The sequence below is a fragment of the Nicotiana tomentosiformis genome, chromosome 1 (genome assembly GCF_000390325.3).
Source record: "Nicotiana tomentosiformis chromosome 1, ASM39032v3, whole genome shotgun sequence".
NCBI lineage: Eukaryota > Viridiplantae > Streptophyta > Magnoliopsida > Solanales > Solanaceae > Nicotiana > Nicotiana tomentosiformis.
The window spans coordinates 48265251-48275667 of NC_090812.1; the positions used below are offsets into that span (position 1 = coordinate 48265251).

Here is a 10417-nt window from a genome sequence, read left to right on the forward strand (position 1 = left end):
TGCTTACATAGCCAACAAATTAATATCTATTTTCATGCATAATGTAGTATTCGGTTTTCAAAAAACAAAAAATGTAGTATTCGTCAATAATGTTGATGTTTATAGAGTGTTACTTAGCTTAGTACTTTATATACATTCCTTTTTAAAATGTTTTAGTACGTACTTGAACTTACAAGTTACAATTACAAGTAATAGGAAAATCCACTATTATTGATAACCGAGAATCACACACCTCTGTTTTTCTCTGCCAAACTGGTGCATCAACGTGCTTTAAATGGAGAAATCTGCGTAAGCAAATGTAATTCCAAATATTTTAAAATTGGATATTTAATAAATAATTTAAGTCCAAAGAAAAAAAAAAGAACTAACTAATAAAACAAAAAAACAAAAAGGAAATAAGACGATAAGGAATTGAACAAAAGGGCCGAAGCCCATTAGAAACATATCTGCCAAAAATTGAAAAGGGTTAGGGGAAGGGGAACGAAGCAAAAGCTTCGGGAGAAACCATAAAAGCAAAAACGGGCAGATAAAGAAAGAAGGAAAAGAGAAAAGGAGGAAGAAATTGATGGTATGTTGGAACCATAGCTATAACTGTTGAGGATTCTTAAGCACTAATTGAGTCTTACGTATAATACTTGTGCTTCTTCTTCTCGTAGATTTTATTGTTTAGCTGTATTTGTAAAATAATTATGGAGAAAATAAAATAATATAAATGTAAATGAAATAGAATTTAATCCGAGCCCACTGAATTCACAGTGTTCCTTAAGGAATTTAATCCCCTCCTAGTATCCAAGGTTGTGGATTATTTCATCCCAGGATAGAACGAATTACACACTGGTGTAGCGATACTTCAAATACCAATGTTTCAGCGAACACAAAATCTATAGCAAATCACACTTACCGATGCTTTGTTTGTAGTTAAAACAATGCAGAAGAAAGGAGGAGAAGTCAGAAATTCGTATGGAAAAACTGAGAGAATGGACTGGTATTTATAGCCAATGTTGAGCTCAATCTGAAGAGGTGCAACTCTTCAAATCCGAAGAGGTGCCAACTGTTTCTTCAAATCTGAAGAGGTGCAAACTGTTCTTCAACTCTTCAGATTTGAAGAGGTACAAACTGTTCTTCAGAAGAGGTGCAAACTGTTTTGTAAATGTCTTTTACAAAAAGTGAAGGGCATATACTATTACGTTTGAATTTAATATTAATATTTCGTTTACAAAAAATCGAATATTTAATAACAATTCTGTTAATATTTACTATTAACAAATAAATTTGGTCCAAAAAATTAATCAATCAATCGATCATTTGACAGAATCTGAATCCGAATCCGAAGCCGTAGCCGAAGCCAAGCCGAGCGAGCGAGCGACGACGACGGCACGAGGCTTGCCTTCTTCTTAACTCTTTAAGAGCTAGAAGAAGTGCAATTGTATATATATACCCATCAAAATCTCTTCCTCTTCTAATATGGGACAATATCCCTTTGTCAAGGAGGGAAACTCAAATATTTTTAATTTCCCTCTATTTCCCATTTACCCTCTTTTAAGCTACATTTATGCTTAAAAAACCCAACAATCCCCCACATGAATGGGAAATGGCTATATCACGAAAATATGCATGAAAAACCGTGTGATTCGCAAGCAAGGATTAATTGTATCAGGATAAGTAGGTTTCCCTTTGAACTTTCCGTAGTGAACTTATGTCGGATATACTCGGTCAATCGGTAGATTTGATATCTTTGAACCGTCGAACTTTGGTGTATACCTAGACAACCATAAGTCACACAACCGACCCTTAACCGTCTTTGGCTCTCATTGTTGTATTCGTTTCAGCCATGAACACCGCCTGATTTAATAAGTGCGTAGAGAATTGGCCTTATAAAATTCTTCTTGAAGCGGCTAACACTTCACACTTACATAGGTGATTCCTAAACATGTCATCCCGTAGATACATTATTTGATATACCCCGTATCAAATTTAGAAATCATTAAAAAGCCTTAATGCTTTATCCTTGGTACTGAACATTATCTCATCGCGAGAATGGACCAAACTTTTAGTTGACAATGTTGAACCGTCATTAATGACGTTGTTTGATCTCCTTGAACCTAGATCTTGGGATCTCCAGTCTTCTAGGTAGAGTTACCGCCACAATGGCTTGTTCTCGGCCATAGTCCCATTCCCCTCGATGATTTCTCAACTCCCTCTCTAGTTAGGCCTTTTGAAAGTGGATCCGATACATTATCGCTTGACTTTACATAGTCAATCGTGATAATTCCTCTAGAGAGTAATTGCCTAACGGTTTTATGTCTTTGTCGTATATGACGAGATTTACCGTTATACATCACGCTCCCAGCCCTTCCAATTGCAGCTTGACTATCGCAATGTATGCATATTGGTGCCAACGATTTGGGCCAAAATGGAATGTCTTCCAAGAAATTCCGGAGCCATTCAGCTTCTTCACCGGCTTTATCTAAGGCTATGAATTCAGCTTCCATTGTAGAGCGGGCAATACAAGTTTGCTTGGATGACTTCCAAGATACCGCTCCTCCACCAATAGTGAATACATATCCACTTATGGACTTAGAATCAGTTGAACCGGTGATCCAATTTGCATCACAATATCCCTCAATCACCGCAGGATATTTACTGTAGTGCAAAGCAAAGTCCTGGATATGGTCTAAATATCCCAAAACTCGTTTCATTGCCATCCAATGAGATTGACCTGGATTGCTCGTGTATCGACTCAATTTGCTTATAGCACAAGCTATATCTGGTCGTGTACAATTCATGATATACATTAAGCATCCCAACACACGAGCATAATTCAATTGTGATATGCCTTGGCCTTTGTTCTTTGCTAATGCAAGATTCACGTCAATTGGAGTCTTGGCAACTTTAAACCCTAAGTTCTTGAATTTTTCAAGTACTGTCTTAATATAATGAGATTGTGACAATGCCAGACCTTGAGGAATCTTATTGATCTTAATCCCTATAATAAAATCAGCAACTCCCAAGTCCTTCATATCAAACTTGCTAGTTAGCATACGCTTAGTCGTATTTATGTTGGCAATGTCATTACTCATTATTAGCATATCATCCACATATAAGCAAACAATGACTATGTGATTTGGAACATTTTTAATGTACACACATTTATCACATTCATTTATCTTAAAACCATTTGACAACATTGTTTGGTCAAATTTTGCATGCCATTGTTTGGGTGCTTGTTTTAGTCTGTAAAGAGACTTAACAAGTCTACATACCTTCTTTTATTTACCAGGAACCACAAACCCTTCAGGTTGTTCTATGTAGATTTCTTCCTCCAAGTCTCCATTTAAGAAGGCCGTCTTAACGTCCATTTGATGAATTTCAAGCCCATAAACTGCAGCTAATGCTACTAACATTCGTATGGACGTAATTCTTGTAACCGGAGAGTATGTATCAAAATAATCAAGACCTTCTCGTTGTCTATACCCTTTGACTACAAGTCTTGCCTTATATTTATCAATAGTGCCATCATCTTTCATTTTCCTCTTAAAAATCCATTTAGAACCCAAAGGTTTATTTCCAGGAGGAAGATCAACCAATTCCCATGTATGGTTATTCAATATGGATTCTATTTCACTATTGACTGCCTCTTTCCAGAACAATGATTCCGAAGAAGACATAGCTTCTTTAAATGTTCGAGGCTCATTTTCCAATAAGAAAGTCACAAAATCTGGTCCAAATGAAGTAGACATTCTTTGACATTTACTACGTCTTGGATCCTCCTGATTAAATATACTTTCTTTTGTTTCTTCCCGAGGTCGTTTAGATCCTTTACCAATTGACTTACATTCCTTGTTATATGGGTATATATTTTCAAAGAATTCAGCATTATCTGATTCTATAACCGTATTATTATGAATGTCAGGATTTTCTGATTTATGAATCAGAAATCGATATGCTTTACTATTGATCGCATATCCTATGAAAACACAATCAACGGTTTTCGGTCCTATTTTTACTCTTTTGGGTTTAGGAATTTGCACTTTTGCCAAACACCCCCACACTTTAAAATAATTCAAGTTGAGTTTCCTTGCTTTCCATTTTTCATATGGAATGGATTGTGTTTTGCTATGGGGTACTCGATTTAGTATCCGGTTAGCCGTAAGAACGGCTTCCCCCCACAAGTTCTGTGGCAAATCAGAACTTATCAACAATGCATTCATCATCTCCTTTAATGAGCGATTCTTTCTTTCCGCAATCCCATTGGATTGGGGCGTGTAAGGGGTAGTTGTTTGATGAATTATTCCATATTCTAGACATATTTCTTCAAAAGGAGATTCATATTCGCCACCCCTATCACTTCTTATTATTTTAATTTTCTTGTTAAGTTGCGTTTCAACTTCATTTTTGTATTGCCTGTATACATCTATTGCTTCATCTTTACTATTAAGTAAGTAAACATAGCAATATCGAGTACTGTCATCAATAAAAGTTATGAAATACTTCTTTCCACCGCGATATGGTATTGACTTCATATCGCAAATATCTGTGTGAATTAAGTCTAAAGGATTTGAATTCCTTTCAACTCACTTATAAGGATGTTTAACATACTTAGATTCCACACATATTTGACATTTTGATTTGTCGCATTCAAACATAGGCAATACTTCTAAATTAATCATTTTTCTCAAGGTTTTGTAATTGACATGACCTAAACGTATATGCCATAATTTATTTGACTCAAGTAAGTAAGAAGAAGCTGAAATTTTATTATTATTCTCAATAACCATTACATTCAGCTTGAAAAGGCCCTCAGTGAGGTAACATTTTCCTACAAATATTTCATTCTTACTTATTACAACCTTATCAGATACAAAGACACACTTAAAACCATTCTTAACAAGAAGTCCAGCAGAGTCTAAGTTCTTTCTAATCTCGGGAACATGAAGGACGTTGTTCAAGGTCACCACCTTACCAGAAGTCATTTTCATAAAAATATCTTTCCAGATCCTTCAATTTTTGCCATTGCAGAATTTCCCATAGAAAGCATCTCTTCGGGTCCAACAAGAGCATATGTAGCAAATGCTTCTCTAATAGCACAAACATGGCGAGTGGCTCCAGAATCAATCCACCACTCCTTAGGATTTCCTACCAGGTTGCATTCAGAAAGCATAGCACACAAGTCATAAATATCTTCGTGCTTTTCAACCATATTTGCTTGACCCTTCTTCTTGTGTTTCTTTGGAGCACAACAATCTGCAGATCTGTGTTCAGCTTTTCCATAGTTGTAGTAATTTCCGTTGAACCGCTTCTTGCTTGGGTTGCTTTTCGGTCCATAAGCCTTCTTCCTCTTTCTATCCTCAACAATGTTTGCTACCATTATTGTTGAGTTTCCACGTCCTTTCTTTTCAGCAGCTTTATTGTCCTCTTCGATTCTCAACCGAACAATGAGATCTTCAAGGGACATCTCCTTTCGTTTGTGTTTCAAGTAGTTTTTGAAGTCCTTCCACAAAGGAGGCAACTTTTCAATCATTGCTGCAACTTGGAACGCTTCATTGATAACAAGACCTTCAGTGAAAATTTTGTTAGTAGAAACAATATAATTAATACTTTCAACATTAGTATTAATTTGACTTATACCTTCAGCAAGGAGATCGTGAATAATCACTTGCAATTCTTGGACCTGGGTAATAACAGACTTGTTATCTACCATTTTATAGTCCAAAAATTTAGCGGCAATGAATTTCTTTAACCCGGCATCTTCCGTTTTGTATTTCCTTTCAAGCGCTATCCACAATTGTTTTGACGTCTCCATATTACTATAGACGTTATACACATTGTCCTCTAGTCCACTAAGAATGTAATTCTTGCATAGAAAATCAGAATGCTTCCACGACTCAATCACGAGAAAGCGTTCATTTTCTGGAGTTTCGTCGGGCAGAACAGGAACATCTTCCGTAATGAACTTCTGCAGACTTAAAGTCGTCAAGTAGAAGAACATCTTTTGCTACCAGCGCTTGAAGTCAATCCCGAAAAAAATTTCGGGTTTTCCTGCCAGTGGTGTTCGGCTTGTCGATGCGTTTGCAGTTACCATAGGAACAGTCTGGTTCCCGTTGTTGTTCGTCATTTCTGTAAAAGAATGACACAAACAAACGTTAAAATTACGTAGATTTTAATCTCCACTGGAGTAGAAAACCACACAGGTTTTAGTCTCCAGAAACAGTGAATATAACACAAATACAGAAAAGATTAAAATTCCTTAAGCTTGTTGTTTAGCTGTATTTGTAAAACAATTATGGAGAAGATAAAATAACATAAATGTAAATGAAATAGAATTTAATCCGAGCCCACTGAATTCACAGTGTTTCCTTAAGAAATTTAATTCCCTCCTAGTACCCAAGGTTGTAGATTATTTCATCCCAGGATAGAACGAACTACACACTGGTGTAGCGATACTTCAAACACCAATGTTTTAGCGAACACAAAATCGGTAGCAAATCACACTTACTGATACTTTGTTTGTAGTTAAAACAATGCAGAAGAAAGGAGGAGAAGTCAGAAATTCGTATGGAAAATCTGAGAGAATGGACTGGTATTTATAGCCAATATTGAGCTCAATTTGAAGAGGTGCAACTCTTCAAATCCGAAGAGGTGCCAACTGTTTCTTCAAATCTGAAGAGGTGCAAACTGTTCTTCAACTCTTCAGATTTGAAGAGGTACAAACTGTTCTTCAGAAGAGGTGCAAACTGTTTTGTAAATGTCTTTTACAAAAAGTGAAGAGCATATACTATTACGTTTGGATTTAATATTAATATTCCGTTTACAAAAAATCGGATATTTAATAACAATTCTGTTAATATTTACTATTAACAAATAAATTTGGTCAAAAAAATTAATCAATCAATCGATAATTTGACAGAATCCGAATCCGAATTCGAATCCGAATCCGAAGCCGTAGCCGAAGCCGAGCCGAGCGAGCGAGCGAGCGATGATGACGACGCGAGGCTTGCCTTCTTCTTAACTCTTTAAGAGCTAGAAGAAGTGTAATTGTATATATATACCCATCAAAATTTCTTCCTCTTCTAATATGGGACAATATCCCTTTGTCAAGGAGGGAAACTCAAATATTTTCAATTTCCCTCTATTTCCTATTCACCCTCTTTTAAGCTACATTTATGCTTAAAAAACCCAACAGATTTTAATTTCGTTTCCCATGATTGAAAAATTCTACGGAGCAATAGAAATAACACTAGTTCATTCACGTAATTGAGAATTTTCTTCCTGAAGAATCCATAGAACATTATGAAATTGGATTAATAAATTATATGAATAGGTTGGAGTTGATAGATTAGTAATTACTCATTGTGTGGGTAAATATAATTCGGCGAATTAAGAGTCAAATAAGAAACCTTGAGGGCTGGGTATTCTACAGTGGCGAAACCAGAAATTTCATTTAGAGTGTTTAAACTTAAAATAAGTAAATATAAAAATCCCCGAGAAAGGGTGTTCAATATATGTTACATACGACAAGTGAGGGTTGCTCAGTTGGTAAAGCACCTCCACCCACGACCGTTAGGTCCTGGGTTCGAGTCACGCTGGAGAAAAAGTATAGAAACACTATAGATCCTCCTAATTTGGGAGGGAATTAAATATATATATATATATATATATATATATATATATATATATATATATATATATATATATATATACACCATTAAAATCTAATATTTTACCTATATATACAGTGTAATATTTCGACGAAGGGTGGTCAGTTGACCACCCTTAGGGCTATGTACCTTCACCCCTGGTATTCTAAATTAGCTATGAATTAGCCTAAACAAGGAAATTAACATGAGATCGATATTATGTAATTATAGATTGATTGGAGGAAGTTGTACGAATCGCTCGAGGTGAAGCATTTGGTATTTCGGCACGAGTACTGTGAGTAGTAACCCTTCCGCAATTTGTGTTTTCATAACCTATATGGTTTATATATGATTTTGGAAATAAATATGTTACCTATACTTTGAAATTGCATGTGGGACAAGTCTTTTACTCGATATGATATTGAAATGGTTATTTGAGATGATTATTGTTATTGCAAATACTCTCGTTGTTACTAGATATTTTTACCGTTACCGAAATAAAATTACATGATTTCATAAGAAATAATATGACTTTTGAAAATGCTTTCATACGCGTATTGACTGTTTACGAGAAAGAGTATTAATGGGAGGAGACTTTGAAGGATCCCGTAGCTAACGGCGGGTTCATTAGACCTAGTGCACCTTGTATTTATAAATTACCGATTATAGTAATATCCCTTGCTAGTGGGAAAGTAGAACTAACATACAGTTACCGTTTTCCCTCGAGTAGGGACCTACAAGTTATATTTGACTCCTTTTATGAAGGGGTCCACACAGTGATACAAATTACTTGATCCTTTCTTGGAAACCTCCCAAATATAAAGATTTGCTATGATACAGTATTTATCGAGCTTATTACCGATTTGTTAAATTGATTTTTGTTACAGAAAGCACATGAATAGACTAAATATATTTACCGTTTTTTAGAGGGGTTTTACTTTTATGATAGTTCTGATTATTATTATTATACAACAATATTTTCTGACTTGTCCCCGCTAAAAATAGTTGTGGTTAACTGTTACTACTCATTGAGCTAGCGACTCACTCCCCGCTAATTTTTTTTACAGAGACAGCAGTTGATGCAGACGAGGATTTCATTAATTAGAGCACACAGGTTGATAGCCATTGGTGAGCCTCACACTTGTTCGCGTGGCGGAGATTTTATTTATTGTTATGGTCTTTTCTTGAAACTCTTAGAGTCGCTCCATAGTCATTCTTTTAGTGTCATGAGTATTCTTTCGTTACTATAGACTTATAATGAGTATTGCACTTTCTTATCGAATTTGGAGATAAATTAGTATTTCTAGTTATTAGTGGGTTGATTATTAATGGTGAAGACTTATTTTGGTTAATTGATAAGTTGTTGGTTGGTTGGCTTGATATTAGGATGGTTAATTGTTGATTTTGAGACAGGAAATTATTTTTTGGATAGTCCTAAAATAGGAAAAACTCAGTCTGATTTTCTGTAAAATACCGATGAGGCTTACTTGGGTGCACTTACTCCTGGGTGCCAGTCATGATCCAAATTGGGTCGTGACAAAATTGGTATCAGAGCTTAGGCTTTAAGTCCCGAGGCATGGCGCAATGTTTATTAGAGTCTGGTTCATGGGTATGGTGGCGCCTTTACTTATGATCTTGAGGCTACTGAGCATCTAAGAATACTTTCCATTCTTTCATTCTTTGATCGTGCGTTTGATATAACTTGAGATTGACTTTAGAGTATTTCTTTCGCAGATGGCTAGGACATGCACACCTTCATTTGCTGGACGTGGTACAACTCGAGGTGGCGGTCAAATTAGGGCTCATCAAACTAGAAGACAAGCCGATCCTCAACCTGAAGTTGTGAACATGGGTCAACCCTAAACTGCTATGCTAGCTCATGTGCAAGAATATGGAGTTCAAGACGCTCCACCACTAGTGCCAACTGTTGTACCTATTATTACCTTACCTACAGATGCAGTGGCAAGGTTATTGAATGTGTTAAAAGCACTGGTGCCTACTTAGGGTGGAAGTTTAGCTCCTCAAGCCACTTCACAGACACAAGCACCTGCACAGACTCAGACTTTCGGGCTATAAAGAGGTATCCCTGCAAGAGTTCCTGAAATTAAAATCACCAAAATTCACAGGTTCTGATAATTCACCAGATCCTCAAAGTTTCTTGGATGGGACACTCAAGGCATTGCATGCTCTAGGATGTTCTAGCGAAAGGGTTGTGGAGCTCGTAGCATACAAACTATAGGATATGGCCAACACATGGTAAGAATCTCTATTTCTAGGAAGGCCAGCAGGAGCAACACCACTGACATAGGACGAGTTGTCGAGTTCAGTAAGTTGTTCATGGATTATTTTCTTCCGGACAGCCTGAGGCAAAAATATGCTAGAGACTTTGAGAGATTGGTTTAGACTCCATATATGGATGTGTCAACATATAATACCAAGTTTTTTTAATCTGGCTAGATATGCTCATTAATTAGTGCCTACCCAAGAAGCTCGAGTTCAGAGGTTTGTTGATGGGTTAGTTGGTCGTCTATACACTGCAGTAACCCCACAGATGAAGACTTTGTCCTACTCTGATGCAGTCGATCTCGCTAGAAAGATTGAAAATAAGGGACGAGATGAGCGTGCAACAAGTGATTTGCATAAGAAGGACAAGATAGGAGGGTCATTCAGTGGCGGTTTTAGTGAAAATCGCAGAGCGGGAAATCAGGGACAGCAGCAACAGGGCTCTCAGACAGGGACACACTTGTCTTCATAGTCTGTATACATACCACATTACAGAC

At 36.5% G+C, this 10417-nt stretch overlaps 1 protein-coding gene across 1 annotated transcript; it reads right to left on the reverse strand.

Annotated features, from left to right (window-relative positions):
• Window positions 1-4975: 4975 nt before the first annotated feature.
• On the reverse strand, window positions 4976-6115 carry LOC138906419 (uncharacterized). The gene is made up of 3 exons (XM_070195133.1): window positions 6080-6115; window positions 5430-5956; window positions 4976-5342 (listed from the first exon to the last, which is right to left on the reverse strand). Exons 1-3 carry the CDS (start codon window positions 6113-6115, stop codon window positions 4976-4978), a joined length of 930 nt encoding a protein of 309 aa, XP_070051234.1.
• Between the last annotated feature and the right edge of the window lie 4302 nt (window positions 6116-10417).

What these genes read in the sequence shown, in the direction of transcription:
- LOC138906419 (XM_070195133.1), bottom strand. Translation starts at nt 6,115, where the DNA reads ATGACGAACAACAACGGGAACCAGACTGTTCCTATG. An exon ending in GGAACCAGACTGTTCCTATG is followed by an intron (nt 5,957 to 6,079) that starts GTAACTGCAAAC and finishes TTAAGTCTGCAG; the next exon opens with AAGTTCATTACGGAAGATGT. An exon ending in CTTGAAGATCTCATTGTTCG is followed by an intron (nt 5,343 to 5,429) that starts GTTGAGAATCGA and finishes TGTTGAGGATAG; the next exon opens with AAAGAGGAAGAAGGCTTATG.